Source organism: Podarcis liolepis (assembly GCF_965112155.1).
Source record: "Podarcis liolepis genome assembly, chromosome: 5".
NCBI lineage: Eukaryota > Metazoa > Chordata > Lepidosauria > Squamata > Lacertidae > Podarcis > Podarcis liolepis.
This window is the reverse complement of record NC_139556.1, coordinates 73,029,951-73,050,990: the sequence shown is the minus strand read 5'-3', so window position 1 is coordinate 73,050,990 and position 21,040 is coordinate 73,029,951. Positions and strand designations below refer to the sequence as shown.

The 21,040-nt window shown below is 42.3% G+C and overlaps 1 protein-coding gene across 10 annotated transcripts in view; it reads right to left on the bottom strand.

Moving 5' to 3' along the window:
• Positions 1 to 21,040, bottom strand: part of ACSL3 (acyl-CoA synthetase long chain family member 3) — a 60,002-nt gene that overhangs the window by 8,873 nt on the left and 30,089 nt on the right. For all 10 annotated transcript variants that reach the window (XM_083506417.1, XM_083506415.1, XM_083506420.1 and 7 more), the window contains 9 exons: positions 18,301 to 18,478; positions 10,141 to 10,250; positions 7,876 to 8,014; positions 6,540 to 6,696; positions 5,411 to 5,534; positions 4,554 to 4,625; positions 3,308 to 3,447; positions 2,397 to 2,569; positions 1,950 to 2,024 (listed from right to left, as the gene is read on the bottom strand). In XM_083506417.1, coding sequence (XP_083362543.1) covers positions 1,950 to 2,024; positions 2,397 to 2,569; positions 3,308 to 3,447; positions 4,554 to 4,625; positions 5,411 to 5,534; positions 6,540 to 6,696; positions 7,876 to 8,014; positions 10,141 to 10,250; positions 18,301 to 18,478 — 1,168 coding nt within the window. The remainder of the gene's footprint in view (positions 1 to 1,949; positions 2,025 to 2,396; positions 2,570 to 3,307; positions 3,448 to 4,553; positions 4,626 to 5,410; positions 5,535 to 6,539; positions 6,697 to 7,875; positions 8,015 to 10,140; positions 10,251 to 18,300; positions 18,479 to 21,040) is intronic.

Here is a 21,040-nt window from a genome sequence, read left to right as displayed (position 1 = left end):
TGAACCCAGACAAGCCAATTTCAGGGAGCACAGGATGCGAATGAATCAATTTGAACTTCAAAAGCTGTCTAGAGATGTAATTAGTTGACTGTGCAGCTTATTTAGATATCAGATGAAATGATATGCCACTTCAGACATACTTAGCAAAATGGAAAAGGATATATGATGCAATGGGGCAAAACATGTGCTCTTCCAATATGCAGATTACTTTTCTCAACACAGAGGTTAGTATGTGCGGTGGCCCTGAAAGCAACGCCTAAGAACAAGATTTTGAGCCCAAGTCTTCCACATCTGAATCCAAACAATCCACTCTAACACACAGCTGTTAGGGTGCCAGTTTTATAGACCTAGTTGTCTACCATTTATCTCATTAACAATGACTCACAGTTTCCATCATGAGGCTCAAAGTAAGCAGGGAAACAAATCAAATGCAGTTTACACTGAACTTTAGTGAATCCAGCATTTTGAAGCATTGCAAGTCCTTGTGTATGTTTCTCTTCGTTAATATTTCTTTATCTAGCAGACTTTATAATATAATTTAAAAGAGAAACAAAAATATATAGTGCTTGGATTATTTCTCCAGACTGCTGAAAATAGAACAAATATGCTGATAAATATTGCTGATCTTCTTGCGCTTGCTTTTAAGAATATTTATTCCAACATTTCTGTGCACAACACAACAGGTGATTTATTGAAAAATTGACACAAGATGTTCAGCTAGAAAACCAATGTATCATTTGTTCCCAGCATAAATTCAGGATTCCTATTTCTTATGGAATGCATCCATACTCATAGGGGAAGACTAGCAGTATCTAGCTACAAAAATATATAAAAATAATAATATGACTTGTCCAGTAGCACCTTAGAGACCAACTAAGAAGTTTGCATACACAAGAAAGCTTATACCAAGCACAAACTTTGTTGATCTCTAAGGTGCTACTGGACAATTTTATTTTATATATATATATTTCTACTGCGTCAGGCCAACACGGCTACCTACCAGTATCTAGCTATGTGTGGGCAATTTAAGGGGGAATTCTATGGAGACTTAAAACACTTCACACCTGGGAGAGAGGCAGCAATACGATATTGTGCAGAATAGCAAGAGATCATAAGTTTGCATTAGGAAATGTAATTAGAGACAGGGAAAAAGGATTGTGTTTAACCCTTTGTTCTTTTTGCTCAATGAACTGACTAAGCTGTCTCTCCACCGACTACTACTTTTTGAGATGTCATTGAGAAGACACAAACAAAACCTTGTGCTAATTGATAAAGTGCACCTTGCGGGGGGGGAGGTTTAAAGGGAAGGGTGAGCTGAGCAGAGGCATTTAGCTAAGAACTCTCTTTCCTCAGATGGCATGGAACCCAGATCATGGGTGGTATTCAGCTGGCAGTGAGGCTGAGGGAAAACAAGAAACCTGCCTCTTGACCTCAAGCTTTTCACTGTGGAACATAAGGCATGGAAGAATGTGTGGCAGAGAGGCCCTGCGTTTGGGGTACTATGCTCCTAACACATGTTCTCCCAAGCCAAATTTTCTCTCTCAGAGACGTCGCTGTTTCCTCCCCTCCACCTGTTGCTAAGAGTTTCAGTGGGCTTATTCACAGTCTTGGAAATAGTCAAAGGAAAAGGGTCATTAAATGTAGGACTACATCTCCAACCCAAATCAGGTGCCACTGGCTGTTTTTAAAGCTAATGGGGGGAAATATCATCATGGGGGAGCTGGTAAATGATCTCTGATGTTAGGGCTAGTTCTGCTCTCATAGGTAGTTTATGAAATATCGGAGGGTGTTGCTTTTAGTCCAGCCACCAGCAAGCCAGCCTTTGGAAGCATGCTAATAAAGAGCTCACTGGATCACTGCCACATTATTCTATTTAAACAAAATGTTTCAGTCAGTCTTCAAACAAAAGGATAATAAAGATAATAAACATTGAATAAAGAACTTCCCACCTTCTACCCAATTCATGAGCTTGATTTCACAGCAAACCAAGGGTGCTCCCACTCTGCCTGTGGCATAGTCCCAAACTGAAATTTTGGAAAATAAAACATCATTAGGAATTCAAGAGGTACAGCTTAGAAACCATCTAAATATTTCTTTGAATACCCCATGCACCATTTGTTTTTATTTATTTAATAGAATTTGTATACCACTTAAATCATAAAAATCTCTAAACTAGGCATTAATAATTGTCAAGAAAAGTCAGGTGTAAAAACAAGCTGACCTAAAAGACTGACAAATCAGCAGTTAAAAAATACTTTATTACAGAAGAAAATTCATATTAAAATGCATGTCAAATTTACAGAGAGATTTTGGAGTAAAGTACTATGACTTTACTGGTAACACCTAACTATATCTCTACACCTGGATGGGCACCTCAACCTAAACCCGCCACTTACCTTCTGTTATCGTTCCAGCCCCAGCGGATTCTGTTAGTCCATAGCCCTGTCCCACTGGGCAACAGAAACAGATGTTCATGAATCTTTGAGTTGCTGCAGAAAGTGGAGCTCCTCCACACAACAAGACCCGAATCTTCCCACCCAGCAGCATCCGGACTTTCCGGAAAATAAGTCTAAAAAGGTTAAGAGTATGTTTTTATTGCTCAATAAAAATAATATCAATAATAAAGAAGACACGGAAATCACTGCACATAGCAAGTTCTGCAACATATATGGCACAATTTATGTGGAAACTGTTCGATTTTGTATACTTTTTGATGTGTTTTGCTTATTATTTATAGCTGATCCTGTAGTTAGCCACTTTGAGCATGGTTTTTCTATGGAAAGGAATCATATTTTTAAAAAATGAATTCTATGCATGCTTATGGAGAAGCAAGTCCCACTGATTTCAATGGGAATTACCGTACTTCCTAGAAAGTGTGTGTAAGTTTATAAACAAAGGTAGATGAGAGGGAGTACAAACTGGGCAATACAGACTAGGCAACTGAGTAATATAAATGTTTTTTTCTTTCTTTTAAATACCTTACTATTTTTACTATTTAAATTTGAATGCTGCTTTCCCACATAAATATGCCCAAAGACGTTCAGAAAACAACGGCAATACTCTTCAATTTATTTCCAGGCTCAATTCCAAGTACTAGTTTTGATCATTAATTAAGGTACCTATCCTCCCATCCAGACTACCAGATTTGTGTATTGCTACCTAGCCCTGTCTTCTAATAGCCAGCAAAAGTGTCCTGGTTCCGTGACAGATTCAGCCATGCAGGCCGCTCTTCATCCGTCCATCTCCCTGAGTAAAATCTTCACCCCTTAAGGGGAAAAACACGCACACCACTCCCTCAGTTACCTACCTGTCACACAATGGAGTAGTGTAGCCTTTTGAAATCTGTTCCATCTTGTAATTATAAGCCAATATAAACAGATTACGTTGGAAATTGGACATTTCGTTAACTCGATTCATGACATTTTTGTAGATTCGATCCATGATTTCCTAGTTACAGAAATTAATTAGGCATATCAAAGCAAGCCAACAACAAGCGATAAATTTTGATTTACTGCACAGGTCTCTGAGCGCATTAGTATTAGAGAACATTAGAGGGGGCAGGCCAAATTTGACAGGTGGGCTTTGGTTTTCAGGAGTTCAAAGCGCAGTGTAGGGCTTCTTAAAAGCCCTTTGCAAACAGCTCCACGTAGCTCCTGAAACCTCCTAAAACAGGGCCATAAGGAGCAGTGCTGTGCTGTCTACAAAGGGCTGTTTGAAAGCCCTTTCCCTAACCATTCTGCACTCTTCTGAAGTCTTCAGAGGTTTGAGGAGCTGCACAGAGGTTTTAAAGAGCAGTGTAGGACTGTTTGGGAAAGGGCTTTCAAACGGTGCAACACTTTAACCGCCAGCTTTTGGAGGTTCAAAGAGCAGCACTGGGAGAGAGAAGTTATTTCAACTGAATGGAAACAGCTTCCCCCACCTTCAGCAAGGTATGCTCTCACCACCCATCAGCTCCAGAAAAACAACAATCCACTGCTCACTTTAAGCTCCCAACTGTTCCTCTGAAGCCCCATCCTTACCAACATCATGGACAACTTCAGGTCTAGAGTGGGTGGACATGGCTTCCTAAAAAATGGCCTGGTGGGACAAATGGGGAGGCCTAGCATGCCAGGTTTTGCCTGTGGGCCAGCAGTTCCCCACCCTTGATACACAGCATGAACCATAACAGAAAGCTTGGCATAAAACAACTTCAAACGTTAACTGTTTCCCCCTCAAATCTATCCGCTCATACCACTTTTTGGGGGGCTGCACTGAGGAGGAGAGAGGAGGAAAATAAGCTTTATTCCACATGTAATTGTCAGGATACATGTCATAGTAAATATTAATACTATGTTTTAAGCAACTTATTAATAATATAAATTGGCAGGATTAGTTTTATCATTAATGTTTATTGAAAACATGAATTCACCCAACCATAGTGGAATGAAGGATTACATGGGAACCGCTTAAGTGGGCAGTAGAGAAAATCCTAAGGTACTAACTAAGCTACCTTCAAATCATCATCTCATCATATGTAACTCTTGAAAAAGGCAGGCTTCAAATGCACAACTTACCGGCACAGCTGCCATTAGAGTTGGCTTCAGTGCAGAAACATCACCTTTACTTCCTTTCTTTATTTTAGAGGACTAAAAGAGAAGTGAAGAAAGCAACATGTAACCTTAAGTTAGTCTTCATCAAAAATCCTCTTGTTTGCCCAGCGTAAAAGATGCACACACTGAGAAAAAAATCATGTTTCACCATAGCGCTGGGTCAGAAAGCATCTACGACATATTTTCGTCAAGAGATATTGAAACAGATACCCTTTTAAGTAGACAAATACTTAATTTCACATATATTTTAGATAAGTTTAAAAATGTGTAATTTGATACTATGGTCCAAGGTTGTTTTCAGTGGGTAGTTAGACACAAAATGTTGTGTGTACAGTTGGAAAGTGGATGATGCAGATTTTGAAAAAAGGGGGTGAGGAATTAGTCATGTTATGCTTGTGTTAAGCACTTACATGCCAAGCAGTATCAGGGCAGAATGTGCACTAATTATAAGGGTAAAATGCACTCCGTTTCCATGCTAAAAACAAATTGCCCAAACCATACAAAGAACCTTCTTTTAGGACAGAAACATCACTTATTTACCTTCATCTTTTGGCAGGCAACCCTTTCTTGTAAATACCCTTAAAAGTGCTTTTTTTTTTTTTGTCTCTGCTGAACTGAGGCAGATTCATAAATGAATCAGAACTACTGACTCCCATGAAGAAGCCACCATTGATACAAGGTCTAAGCCAAGCAGACTGTGTGCTTGTTCAGCTTTTCCCCCTTTTAGTGTGGGGTGTCAGATGGGGAATTTGTGTAGTAGAAAAATGTGCTTTTAAAAACCGTGCTATGGTCTGATTTGTTTGGAAGTGGGAGAACCTTACCTGATCACTTAATGTTTGAGGTGATGAGTAGCCAATACGGCATCCGTGAGTCAAGCAAACAAGTTCAGCACTTAACTCCAAAACATGAGCAAGTGGCAAGTATCCAATGTAAGTATCTTTCTCTCTAGGGGAATAAGAGAGAGATTACGGTAAACTCTGTGCCAAGTTGTGTCAACCCACTGCTTGAGACTGCAGCAGCAGCATAATCTAAAGAGCATCCTGGCACAACAACTTTGCAAGAGCAGGCCGAATTATACATTCTCCTCTTGCATGTGGTTAAGCATTCTGGCAGCACGATTTACCAGAAGTAAGACTACTAACCATTCTTTTTCTTAAATCAGTCAGAACATTTCACCTCCATAATTAATTAGTTCAGTATCAATGGAAAATGTAGCACCATGGGGGGGGGGGACCTCTGGTCCACAAGGTCTCCTCATTTGGCCTGTGAGGCAGTTCTGGCCAAATCACGCACTCACCTGCCCTAACCCCAAGTCATAGGACATCAGTTGTCAGAGAAGGTAAATACAGGGCTAAGTCAAAAGGGAGGTTGCAGGAACTGGTACTGCGACTTTTCTGCCGTGGTTTCATTTCAAAAACTGCTTGGCCAAAAACAAGTCACTTGATGTTACTGCAATTTCAGGTATTGGCAAGTAGGCGCCCCCACCCATTTGCCCATGGATGGGTGTCTCTGTAGCATATTTAAGCTTCAACTATCAAAGGGTAAAGAAAGCTACAGGAAATCCCTTGTTCCAAATAGCTTTGAGGTTTCAATAATCATGTTTGTATTTGCAAAATACAATCACACTAGTGCAAAAAGGTCTGGGTTTTTTGTGATTTATCATTCCTGACAATCTATTTGTACTGAAAATGGTACTCTTGCCAGACTAGTAAAACAGGCACAGAACTTCTCTTTTCTGAATATCCAATACTAAAGAACATAAACCAGAACAATTTGACCACATATATTCGAACATTTTAGGTGAGCATGAAGAGCTCTTACAGTAGGGGTTCTTTTTGTGCAACAGAAGTTTAATTATTTCTCTAAGGACCTAAACAACATATACCCTAATGTGTTCATTTCAGTGATAAAGCGATAAAAGCGTCATTTAGGATTACGTGTGTTACACACCCAAGATTAGGAATCCTTTCAGCCATCCCAGTTATACCAGAAATAAGATTACAATGCGAGATCATAACGCCTTTGGGGACACCTGTAGAACCACTGGTATACATTATTACTGCAATGTCCGACGGCAACGGTCTCTGCTTCTGCTTGTTGGCTGGAACTTAAACAAAAAAGAAGCAAGCGTCAAAACAATTTGAAAGAAAGCAAAATTGAAAGATTCTGAAAATCTAAAATATTGACTACTAAGTTATTCTTGTTGTAAACCTTAATGTGTTCTACATTTTTATATGTCACCATTTTAAGCCAATGAGTGAAGTCGGGGCTGTGACTGATAAGTGGTTTCTCTGGACACTAGGGAACAGGAACCCTGAGAGTCCTAAAGTGCTGCTGTTTCCCGCTACCCTACAATACACTTTTCCTGCTTCCATCTTATTTTCTAGTAATCCCTGGAATCTTCATTTGCCCTTCATGTTTTACTAGCAACCAGGATGCATCTTTCCACTGGTAGGTTCACCTGATATCAGGTATTCCTTAGAACAGTGTTTCCCAACCGGTGTTCCGCGGCACACGAGTGTGCCGTGAGACGTTGCCTCGTGTGCCGCGAGATGCCTGGAGGGAGGCGGGCGAGTCGGGCGGCGAGAGGCGGGGCGGCGGGGGCGAGGAGAGGCCGCGCCTCCTGCTGCTGCCTGGCGCTCCTCCTCGCAGCCGGCAGCGCTGCCTGGGCGCCTCCGCGCGACTCTGCCTCGCTGGGTTTGGTCTCCCAGCAGAGACGGGTCACACGCGCCCCTCCCTCCCTCCCTCAGCCTGCGCGGAGGGAGAGCCAGAGAGAGGTATCGCTCCTGCGCGGCGGGAGAGGGAGCAGCCGGAGCGATGCGATGCCCCAAACGAACGCATGGGACCGGAGGGGAAATCCTCTCTGAGGCGGAGTGAGCGCAGCTGAGAGAAGCCTTTCGAGAAGCTGCCGAGGGAAAAAACTTTCACTTTTGTGCGTCCCTCCCAGCGTGACGCTGCGCGCTGACGTCACGGGGCGGGGCTTTAATGGTGGTGTGCCGCGAGATTTTTTTTCAGTAAACAGGTGTGCCGTTGCCCAAAAACGTTTGGGAAACACTGCCTTAGAAGTTGTTTTCTTTAAAAAATACTGCTACACAAACTCTGTATTCTGATTAAACAAACATACGCTAAAAATAATAAGTTACCAACACAACACACATCCACCATATACCCTGGGCAGAATATAACTGGCAAGATATTAACCACATTTAGCATTATCATGTCTTAGATTTCCTTCACAGTTTTCAAGAAAATACTATCATTAGGAAAAAGGAAAAGGTATACGTACAGTTTTCTGTTTTCTCTCCCATAGCTTGAACAGATGCCATCGTGTGAACGATTACCCCTTTGGGGAATTCTGACCATGTTGTTGGTGTGCCATCCACAGTAATAATATGGCGCATCAGAGGAATCTGAGAAGCAATACTCTGCAGAAAAAGATGGGGCAAACAGTTTGTTTCCATCATAATAATCATAATGCCCTACATTTGCAGTTCTATACTTTAATAGTTCAACCTGCTGTAAATAGAGCGCATTCAAAAAAGCTAATTTGATGTCATCTAAGCTGCTAGGTGGGGATGCAGGTGGCGCTGTGGGTTAAACCACAGAGCCTAGGGCTTGCCGATCAGAAGGTCGGCGGCTCGAATCCCCGTGATGGGGTGAGCTCCCGTTGCTCGGTCCCTGCTCCTGCCAACCTAGCAGTTCGAAAGCAAGTCAAAGTGCAAGTAGATAAATAAGTACCGCTCTGGCGGGAAGGTAAACGGCATTTCCGTGCGCTGCTCTGGTTCGCCAGAAGCGGCTTAGTCATGCTGGCCACATGACCCGGAAGCTGTACGCCGGCTCCCTCGGCCAATAAAGCGAGATGAGCGCCGCAACCCCAGAGTCAGTCACGACTGGACCTAATGGTCAGGGGTCCCTTTACCTTTACCTTAAGCTGCTAACAGTGCTAATATATTTTTAAGGTATATTCTTTCAGTCGTAACTTGTTTTAACCCTATTCTTTTGCTTGCAAATTGTTTTAACCAATTTTAAGATTTAATTTTCACATTTTAACTAGTCCTGGAACCTTATGGTGAAGGGTGGGTAAAAAGAGGGCAAGTTGATTAACTACTATTTACTACCACAACCAGCCAGTTGTGAAATTTCAATATGTTTGGAATAAACAGTATCAATGTAATTTATAACAATTCTTGCTGACACTAAAAACGGTGTGCATTAAAGTTCTAATGATGAACTTAAAAAGGCACGGCTTTTCTCAGCTGCCCATTTCGCTTGTCATTTCCCCTCAGAATTCTTCTCCATATATCATTTCTTCTTCTTCTTCTTCTTCTTCTGTCCACTCCTTCCTCTAGCCATCCTATCTTTGGGTTCCCTGGCTCTGCTGCTACAAATACTTTTAGCGAATTATAATATAGATTACACTTGGAGACATATGGTCCCCAAAGTGCTTTTATGGTTACACTGTGAGTCAAGATGTTGGCCTATGAAGCCAATGCTCAAAAACAGGATATTTAACAAACCCTTTTATGGAAAGAAACTTCAGATCTGCGGTGATTTTTCCATGCTTTGTTCAATTAGAAGCAAACAGAGAGGAACCCATCACGTCTTGACAAGTTTGCTGGCTCTCCCCCCGCCCTGCCCCCCCCCCCGCAAATCTTGTTAAAATTGTTTAGGCTGTATTATTGGCTAACTGATGTACACAGCTTTTTACAATATAAGATTAAACCATGGCAGCCAGATTACAAATTCAGAGGCACACAAACCCCACCCTCCACCTGAGCTGCACCTCCTGACTTGCTTTGGGGACAGATCCAGGACAGGGTGGGAGGTTCCCAGGTTGATACAAGCAGGGCAGATTGGCCTGATCCAGGGCCAAGAGACCACAAATAGAAGATATGGGGCAGCATAGCCCTACTAAGGGTAGGATATAAATAAATTTTACTACTACTACCACCACAATACTAGGAAATGAAACATTTATACATAGCACACCGTCCATGTACATGACACTTTGCAAGAATGAAAAATTGGCCACATTCCCTGAAGTGTGTGTCACTGTCAGAGGGCTATCTAGTACAGTGGTACCTCTAGTTGCGTTCACCTCTGGTTACGTATCCTTCAGGATCAGACTCCTTCGGGATACGTACACGGCAAATCCAGAAGTATTTTTCCGGGTTTTGCCATGCACATGCGCAGAAGCACTGAACTGCACCACGCGCATGCGCAGAAGTGGGATCCTCCAGTTGCAAATTCCTCGGGATTTGGCCGGAGCTCCGGAACGGATCCCGTTCACAACCAGAAGTACCACTGTATTGAGTTAAGCACCATTATGGGGGTGGGGATCACAGTCCTTTTTTAAATGGAAACTATAGGTGCATCCAAATCATTTACACTTCCGTAATCTTCTGTTACATAAGAACATAAATCTGTAGAGCAAGAGAAAAAACCTGCACTATATGTATATCACATTTTCCTCTATAGAACTGAATAAACAAATGAACAAAATCCACATTTGGATCCGCATCCAATTTATGTAGTCAAGGAGAATCCTTACCTTCAGTTTTGTTTGCATCAATTCTCTGCTGGTAATAATGGTTGTCACTGCAGTTTCATTTAACCCATGTACTATCGCAGGGCCTCCTAGTGTGGCATAAAGTGTAACAACTGGGGAGGAAATGAATAATGAATTTCCTATTATTAATTATTATTATTAGACACATATACTATAAATGTCCAGGATACAAAAGAGACACTGCATGCTGAAATCGTCTCAGTACACTGCTGCTTCAAATTCGAGATTTCAAACTTTGAGAAACATAAAATGCAAATGTACTTTGGTTTCACTATGCATATTTGTACTCTGAAGAATGGCAATCTTATTTTCCAAGCCACACTAGCAGGATCCCTCTTCTTTTCTTTACAGAAGAGGTAATGTGACTTTTTAGTTCTACACCGCACTCGCAACACAATATGAGAGAACAGAGCACGGAAAGGACTTCCACCTTAGATACTTCCCAAACATATTATCAAAGGATCATAAAACTGTAGAGTTGGGAAGGACCACGAGGGGCATCTTTTCCAACCCCCTGCAATGCAGGATTCTTTTGCCCAAGGTGGGGCTTGAACCCAGGACCCTGAAATTAAGACTCTCACCACCAACTGAGTTATCCCAGTGAAGTAATATTTTAATGCACCGTATTTTTCGCTCTATAAGACACACCAGACCACAAGACGCACCTAGTTTTTGGAGGAGGAAAACGAGAAAAAATATATTCTGAATCTCAGAAGCCAGAAGAGCAAAAGGGATCACTGCGCAGTGAAAGCAGCAATCCCTCTTCTGGCTCCTGGGATAGCTGTGCAGCCTGCATTCGCTCCATAAGACGCACACACATTTCCCCTTACTTTTTAGGAGGGAAAAAGTGAGTCATAGAGCAAAAAATATGGTAATTACTTTAAGACAGGGGTCAGCAAACTAAGGTCCGCAGGCCATATCAGGTCCATTTGCTTTCAAGATCCAGCCTGCGGACTGTCCGTGGATTGACATGGAGATTCTGTTCATTCGGGCTGTGCCATTTTTTTTCTGTGCCATTCCATTCCCCCCCCCCTTCCTCACACACACCGTGGCAGCGGCGCCTCACTCCCTCCTCCTGGCTTCTTCCCACCCTGCCTAGAGGAGGAAGGGGGCTGGGCTGAGCTGGCTAAGCGCCATTTTAAGCAGTCCAGAGCCAGCCCTTTCGCACCACTCATCTTCTGCCGCCGCCCTGGTGCTCCTGTGGGCCAGAGAGCAGAGCGGACAAGCTCACTCTGCCTACCCATGAGAAGCAGCAGCGGCAGCAGCTGCTTCTCCTGTCCGCCACAAGATCTGAGGGACAGTGGACCGGCCAGCGGCTAAATTTTTTTGCCAACCCCTGCTTTAAGAGTTAATTCGGGCATACAATTATTCTCCAAACAAACTTGAAAAGCAAGTAACATTGGCCACAATTATATTTAAGTTATTGTGATGTAGCAAAATTTGGTTTTGCAGTGGCAAAAGGAGTATCTAATATTTGCAGAGATATGGCAACTCTGATCACCTGCTTGGGGACTTTGGTTTCAGCTAGTCTCCTCAACACTGAGAAAACAGATGGTGGCTTTATTATCTTGGCAGGAAAGGACCTCATGCATAGAACTCTGTATGCAACTCACTGCTGTGCACAAGGATCTGGATCAATTCGGGAATTCTACAAATGCTTTATGGACATCAGAGCTGTGTATCTACGCTGCTCACTTGAAAGCAAGTTCTGCTATAACATCCTGATTATTGTGCAAAGTGCTTTAAAAAGCAGCCTCTGCCATTTTTCTGACCCCAACCGTAGCTATGCTATGTAATGCCAGCCATCTCATCATTCTGGTCCTATGCATGGAGAGTTTCTGTGTCAGTGTCAGCCACTTCCCAGAAGCCATAGCAGTAGCCTGGGAATTCTCAGTGTCAGAATGAAAGCCTGGGCTTGGCAGAAGTACATTAACACAACAAAACGGTTGCCAACAGTCTCAGCTTAAAGCTGTAACATACACATCAGTTCATACATCTCAGCGAACATGTTTAAGATGTCTATTTATATACATAAACAGCAATTAGCCTATACGGTATGGGATTGTAAAGTGCTTTTTAAAAGATATGCACACATATTTGCTGCGAAAGAATTTGCTGTTGCTTGTTTGCGGATTTTGAAGTGTGCATTTGCACCTGAGAAACAGCCTTGTATGTTGATAAATCAAAAGCATGTAGTGTAATCCTAAACAAAGTTCAACAGGACATTTCATCAGGCAAGTATACTGTAGAATTGCAGCCTTATACTCAGATACAAGGTCCTGAAATTGATAGTCTCAGGCATACAATTCAGCTATTAGTTGCACTGTAGTTCTTTGGAGTCACTGGTTACAACAAAAACCATTTTCCTTGATTCAAAAATCTGAATGGTTGCCATGAGGGTATTTAACAAGGAACACAATTCCAAACTGTTGCAAAGCAAGTACACATGTACATTGTTTTCTTTAATTTGGTGGGAGCAAAGTACAAAAGATTGCCTTTATTAGTTCCCATGTGCTCTCTCTGCTCAGTCCAATGACCCTCATTATATAAACACAAGATTTCCCTAGCAGGCTCTCAGCAAGCCGAGGAAGAAAGAGTATAATCTCTCAAAAAACCATTGATATTATTCACCTAAAAACTGGAGGGGGAAGGGGGGGGGGAGATGAACGAAGTGAAAAACAATTAGGCAGTTAATGAAGTCAAGAAGCTTGTCCAGTTTACAAAATGCTGCACTGATGTCATGAAGAAAGAGATGAAGTGAGCCACAGCAGCTGCAAGTGATTATCGTGCAGTCTGATCCGCCGAGTTGCCACTTAACACTGTGTATAGCACTTCTTCATGCACAAATATAATCTGATTAAAAATTATAGTGTTACAAACTGTAAAGTAAAAGCCGCCAGGTGTAGATTTGTTACTTTCTAGCAATGACAAAGCAGAAAAAGCTTTCCAAGACAATTCTTGTTATGGAGCTATTTTCAAATACTTACACTTAAAGAAATTGATTCTGGACGGGGGGGGGCTAATTTAAGGGACATGCTCTACTGTTTGTCCCATTGGACTGTGAACAATGTTCATTCACTTATCTCCAAGGAATAAAATATTATCAAGAACAAAAATCAGGGCAGTTTTGACTAAATATGCACATAAGTTACCATAACAATCAGGCAGAAAAATCCTTTAAAATAACAGTAAAGTTTAAAATGCAGTTAGTAGATGGAGGGGACATGTGCCACAGAAGAATGAAGATTTAAAAAAATAAGCACAGTTAGATCAGGCCCATTCAGGAAGAGCAGTACTTGGCCAAATCTAGATTAGCAAACATATTTCCTTGAAACATTAAACAAAATTTAATTCGTTGCGTTTCACTGCCTGCAACTCAAGTTTCAGAAACGACTACGTGAAAAGCATATGACAATATTACCATCTGCCAGCAAGCAAGTCAGCCAAGTTCATTCATTTGACATCACCAAATGCTGTGTCACACTGTGAGCTGAAGCACGTCTCAGAAACTTGAAACATCCACTTAAATCCCCACCATCTCCCTTCCTACCAACCCCCCTTTCAAATGCAAATTTCTTGATTCCACACATTTCAGCATTTCCCTACATTTTCACATTACCTTAAACTGACCCTTTGGAAAGTTAAAAGTTTTATAAAGGTCTAAGTGGAACTTGCCACAGAATTGCAGTATTTCTGATGGTGCTATCTATCTATCTATCTATCTATCTATCTATCTATCTATCTATCTATCTATCTATCTCTCTATCTCTCTATCTCTCTATCTCTATCTCTATCTCTATCTCTATCTCTATCTCTATCTATCTATCTATCTATACAGCTTTTGGGTACTTTAATAACTCTCCTTATTTTTTTTAAAGACAAACAGTGGGGGGGGGGGGATTATCCATAATGCTGCCTTCCAGTGTAATTTTTTTCTTTGCAGCAGTGTTTTCCACAATGCCCCCTGCAGGCAAGTACTGAGCTAGTTCAGCTGTCATGCCAAATTATGAACGATGGCTTTGTGACTATGAGCTTTATTACCACACCACAATTCTGATTATCTCTCTTAGCTCCAAGGTGTCAACAAACAATAATTTGCGATTTCACCCAAACCAAGGCAAACCATAATTTGTATACATACACCATAGAACCAAAGTAGATATTACTTGTGTTGATACTTAAGTCTCTATTGATTCACAATAAGGATTTGCAAATGTGATGTGGATAGCTGTTGTTTTGAATTACTGAGTGTTTGACAAGGGAGAGAATGCACTGGAAATGCATTATGTACTGTATTTGTGTACAGTATTACAGGGTTACAAGCAGCTATAAAATGGAGTATAGGAGCATTTCCATTACTTTCATAAACATATTCCAAGAGGTCTGAGGATATTGTGCATGCCCCATGTGCTCCACAGATCGCTGGAGGAGGGAACTGAACTCTACATAACTATGACAGGCATGGCCAGGTAAAGGCATACTGGTGAACAAGGCGGTTAGGGAGGAGGAACTTACCATGGAACCACAGAGATGAACATGGAGGGAAGGAAGATGCAGAGCAGAAGCAGCCAAGTCAGCTAGTAGTTATCAGATCATATTTGACTCAGCTAGCTTTCTAGTTGTGATTCTGTCTATTAAAATAATTGAGATTCCTAACTGCAGGGGGTTGGATTAGCTGACACTCAGGGTTCCTTGCAACTCCAATATTTGTGATTCATGGAAATCCCATATGCTTGATTGCCAGAATGATTTAATAATCCAAGGTGGATGAAGCAAGTCACAGATAGCAGAGAACTGTTGGCTCTGAAACTAAATGCAGAATACGACTGCGAGTGAGTAAAATCCTTTTTTTTCCTAGGAAATGTTTACAGTTAAGAGGGTTGAAGTTTTTATTGTTGTAAAAGATATCGGATACCGCAATGTTTTATGAGTGGTGTACTTTTTTATTGTAGTATTGTATGATTTGGTGAGAGTCCTTGGCTGCACAATAAAGATGTGAGATTAACGAATAAAAAAGAAGCAAAGATCATCACTCAATCTAGTAGTGAACTAAGCTGCTGAGTGCTGAGAGAAATGGAACTCGGAGGGGAAAACATTCATTCGCTGAGGAACAGTGGAAGGCAAAGGTTTTATAAACTACCTTTTTTAAAAAAAACCTAAAAATAAAAAGCCATAATGAGTCTCCCCCCACCGCCAAAAAAAAGGGGACTGAGCATGCTCAGATTTTATCCTGTAAACCACGACCAAGACGCACCAAGTATCATTTGGAAAAGAACAACAAAAAATGGAAGACGGGAATGTCAAGCTTGAACTTCCTCTAAGCTTACCATCTCCCTACCATTGGCTTGTTCTCATCTTTATTTTGATTACAGTGGTACCTCGGGATGCAAATGGGATCCGTTCTGGAGCCCCGTTTGCATCCCAAACAGAATGTAAGGTGCGACAGTGTGTCTGCGTGTGCGCGGGTCGCATTTCACCGCTTCCGCACATGCGCGTGACGTCATTTTTGCTGTCTGCGCATGTGCAAGTGACGAAACCCGGAAGTAACACGCTCCGTTACTTCCGGGTCGCCGCGGAGCGCAACCTGAAAGTGCTCAACCTGAAGTGTATTTATCCTGAGGTATGACTGTATGTATATTTTGTGGTTTTATATTGTGATTTTATCCTGTGAAACACCCTGAGACCTGTGGGTATAGGGTGTTGTATGACGAAGACGAAGACGAAGACGAAGACGAAGACGAAGAAGAAGAAGAAGAAGAAGAAGAAGAAGAAGAAGAAGAAAGCAATTATCACTATGTAGCCTATACAATAATGGAAGCTGTGCCAGCTTTTCTTTTATTCCATCATCTAGAACAGAAGTAGCCATGATACTGGTACTTTCCAGAATTTTGGACTACAACTCTCATCAGCTGCAATCAGCACAGCCAATAATAATTGGGAGTGACAGGAGTCACAGTTCATAACATCAGGAGGGCATGATGTCATTGATTCCTGGTCTAGAAACGATAGCAGGCAGCCCTCCTGTCAGCAGCCACTTCTGTCACTGGCTTAGCTAAAGAAGCTGCAGCTTTACACTGGTGAAGGGGACTACTGCCCAAGCCCGGACCATGCTCTTGCCAAGCCCTGCAGCTCCAGAAAGTAGCAAAAGTACTACATGCAAAGCTTGTGGAGATTTTGCAGAGATACATGTTACATGTACAGCTTACATTCAATAAGATGCTTTCCTTTTAAATGGGTGTCAGTTCTATTTTCCTCAGAATATACTGAAGTAATTAGAGCAAAAACTATGAGGGGAGACAGAAGCAGCAAAGCTTCCGTTGAAAGAAAAGATGTAACAAGTTACTCCCACAGCTATAGAGAAGCTATATATAATAATCTGCCAAGGAAGAATTACCAAATCTTCAAAGTGCTTTTTGCAATTGCTTACAATGGCCTATTATACCAGTCTCAGTTCCTTTTTCTACTTGGGCTTTAAGTGATTTCTCTTTTGAGTTGTAATTTAACATTCTGCAAAACTGCTCTCTGAATGAAACAAATTTCATTCATATATGTTTGCTGTTTTTACCATGAAAGGGTCTTTTAATTGCTCCTATTAACTTTTTGGTGAGAACATACAATACAAATATATAAAAATCGGAAAGAATTGTTCAGTCTTCTACAGACATTGTTCTCTGCCCCTTACCAAGAAAGATGCTTTTATTAGTGTCCTTTAGAATCACAGAATTGTAGAGCTGGAAGAGACCCAAAAGGCCTTTCAGTCCAACCCCCTGCAATGCAGGAATTACCGTATTTTTCGCCCTATAAGACGCACTTTTTCCCTCCAAAAATGAAGGGGAAATGTGTGTGCGTCTTATGGGGCGAATGCAGGCTCCTTGGCTTCAGCGATAGCAACGCGAAGCCTCCGAAGCCTGCGCTCCGGAGGCTTTGCGTTGCTTCCGCTGAAGCCAGGAGAGTCTGCTCTTTGAGGCTGGCGGTGGGGAAAGCAGCGCTTCCCCCATGGCCAGCCCTAGAGGATGGGGGGCAGAGGGAAGGCGCGCGACGCCTTCCCGCTACTCTCCGACCCGGCTTTGAGGCTGGTGGTGGGGAAAGCAGCACTTCCCCCATGGCCAGCCCCAGAGGGAATTCCCCCACCTCCCACAAAAGCAGGCAAAAGCCGTGCGCTCTTTAAAGGGGCTCCGCGGCTTCTGCTGGCTTTTCTAGGAGGTGGGGGAATTCCCCCACCTCATAGAAAAGCCCGCAGGAGCCGCGCACCCTTTGAAGAGCGTGCCGCTCTTGGGGGCTTTTCCCCGAGGAGGGAGAAGGGACTGACTGGCCGTTTCAGTCCCTTTTCCCTCCTGGTCGAAAAGCCCGTAGGAGTCGCGCACGGCTCCTGTGGGCTTTTGCGGGAGGTGGGGGAATTCCGCCACCTCCTGCAAAAGCAGGGAGAAGGTCTTGGAGTAGCGCACAGGCTGCGTGCAGCCTGTCCGCTGCTCCCAGAGCTGCGGGGGGGGGGTGTCATATTTTTTCCCCTTGATTCCCCCCCCCCCTGAAAACTAGGTGCGTCCTATGGGCCGGTGCATCCAATAGGGCAAAAAATACGGTATAAGCGGAGAATCCCTGACGGATGACCATCCAACCTCTGCTTAAAAACATGCAATGAAGGAGATTCCACTACCTTCCAAGGTAGTTCATTCCACTGTCAAACAGCTCTTACTGTCACAACGTTCTTCCTAATGCTCTAGCACTGCTGAAGCACTGCTCTTGCACAAATGAACTGGAATTGGACTTGTAACGATGGTTTTCTGGGCTGAAAAGAAGTGTGATGCTTGGAAGAAAACTGCCTGCCCTCCAAAACTGCCGCATGTGCTTGGAGGAAACCGAACCTAAGAAAGGTTGTGTGAGAAAGGGAAATTCCCACCCTTCCCAAAGCCAGAAGGTTAACCATCGGCTCATCCTAGGAACTGGTATCTTTGCAATTCCATGGAGATGGCAACCCAAGTCCTAGGAGGAGACAGAGGAAGAATCTTCAAAACAAAATTTAATCATACTAATTTAGGGACAATAGTAGCTGCCCTACACAAGTCATTAAAAGTGTTAGGAAAACCTTCTCAGTGTATCCAAAAACACAAAAAAACCCTGATATTGCCATAAGAAAATGCTTACGTATGAAGTTGTTCATGAAGCAAGCTTGGGCAGCGATCATCCACTCTGCTCTAGTTTCACAGAAGATGGCAATGTTCGTCTTCGGTTGAATGCCCAACACAGTTAATCCATCTCCAAATTTTTTCGCTTTATTGAAAACATCATCGTACGAGAGCCACAGATATTTTCCAAGGACAACCTTAATAAATAAAAAAAGACTTTTTTAAAAATCACAAACAAGCCTAAGCATGCATAACTGCATTTCTGTGTACTTGCTTGCCTTTGTCTTTCATCTCCATGTTTGTTTTCCTTTCTAACAATATTTAGATTGAAAGGCCCATGAGACGCAGACATGACATTTTGCATAGGTTACTTTCCAAAACTTACTGTGCAAAGTGGTGCTGTATGAATAAAAATACAATATAGAAAAGGAAGGGTACGGAACTGTTTCTTATCTCCCTAGTCAAGTGAATGGATTAATTCTGTTATACCAACTGCCCGTATTGGTCTTGAATATAAGCCTCACTTTTTTTCCCAAATTCCAACCGTGAAAAGTGAAAGTGCAGCTTAAATTCGCAACCTTACAAAAATGGGCTTTTACGATATCACTGCTGAAACAGACATACGGTAAAACAGAACAAAAAAATGTTTCATTTCCTATTTGAGAGCTTAAGACGGTTCATTTGCCATTTGCGGGTGTGAGTGCCTGTGGAATTGTAGCGATTGAATTGCAATTTGCACTTTTAGCAATTGTACGGTAACTTTTGCGGGCTTGCAAGATCAAAGCCTTAAATTGGCTAAGAGTTACACTTCTACCAACCGCAGCAATTTTCAGCCTGCAACCCAATTTTAAGGGAGTGGCTTATATTCAGGTATTGTCTTTTTTCCTCCCCCCCCCCCTTGAATTTTAAGGATGTGGCTTATTTGCGGGTGCAACTTATATTCGGGCCAATACGGTATCAGAATTGTATCAATTATCTGTAAGTGCTATTCAAGAAGAATTTAGGGGTGAAACAATCCCAAGCCCAAATCCACCATGCTGGAGAGGATACTGAATAGAGCAGAGGGGTCCTCTACTCAGTGCTGCATAGCTTCTTTGGCCTTCAGCATCAGGAAAGCTCTGCCAGCCTCCGACATCGGGGAAGGCCTGCTGGTGAGGAGTGCCCCAAAGTGCCCACACAAGCAGCAGGTGGGATGTACCAGTGGTAGTATTTCCACCAGAAACCCCCCAGAAGCAGGGCATTTTGGAGTGGGGATGGAATGACAGAAGATCCTATGCAGACTTGCCACCGCCACATGATAGGGACAGGCCCAATCTTAGCATCCATGCTGTACCAGCCAGAGAGATGACCCACAAATGACCCACAAAGGGGCATTCGCCCATGGACCCCCACCTCCTGCCTTGGCTAGCGCAAGTGCGCTGCCAACCAAGGGCTAGGACTGCAACAGGCAGTTTCCCAAAAGCAGTCTTGCCACTCGCAACATCAGGTGGGATTTCAAAGAACTGGAAGAAAGCAGGGAGGTGTGTTCAACATTAGAAAGACATTTCAGATTCAAAACCCAATGACAACTTTGATTTTCAGTTTCATACCAGTTTTTTGGACTACATTTGTGTTTCTAAAAAAAAGGACTGAAGCTACTAATATCATATTACATAAAATCCAGACAATGCTACTAAAAACACATCTAGACTATGGGTTTCCAGATCAGCAAAACTGCTAAGGTTTTTTCCTGTTAAAGCTTCTACACTAAGCAGCAACTGTGGGTAAGGGGCCCATGCTGCACAGTGTTTGCCACAGATCCCAGACCTGCCATCCTCTTGGTCTCCACTGAGGAACTGAGTGTGGTCGCTAGCCCCCTGCCTCACACCATGACAGCAGCTTTAATAGGAAGAGACTGGAGTGTCTAATCTATGCAATTTTGCACACAGAAGGCTATTTTACCTAGTGCTGCACCGCACAAGCAAAAAGCGTTCAACAAAAGTGAGCATAAAAAGATAAACACTGCTCTCTAGTGTGTGCTTTTTGTTATAACACTTAAGTACAAATACAAGTCTGCTGTGATCAAAAATAAAGTAAATTTCAATGTGGCCATGAGGTTACTAAGGTTGTGCTCCTAACAAGACCTGCTAGGAGTAAGCCCTCACTGCAGTCAATGAGACCTGCATTCAAATCAACATGCACAAAATGGCAACTTACACCCTTCAGCTTGCATTCCCTCACTGAATTAAAAGGAAAGCCTCCTCTTCAGATTCCATACAAGAGTTTTGACAAAAATTATGAACCTTATGTGCCACTTAGGACACAGAGGAAAATTACAAACGTTTATCGCACTGCAATTTTCTCCTAAATGTATAAAATTCTATTTTTCAGTACAAAAGAAATAAACAATTCTCAGATGGGAATGCAGAATTTTGTTGTAAATATCCCCCAAAACTTTAGATTTTTATGCATAAACTCTTAAATTTCAGTAATGGAAGGAAAAAGTAAGACAAGCAGTTAAATTCACCAGCAATTATGCACTTGAAAATAAACAGGATTTTATAATCTACACTTGTGGTCTTTTGTTTGTGTTTAAATAAACTAGAACATATCCAATACTGCCATCATATGGAACAAAACAGAATAGCAGCAAGTGTGCTTATTCTGATTGCTATTCACCAGAGAGCCTTCTTGACATTAGTATTATGGACACAGGACAGCGTTGTCATGTTGTTTGTAATATTTATTTATAAAATAGATCTATATATTGCTGTCTCTCA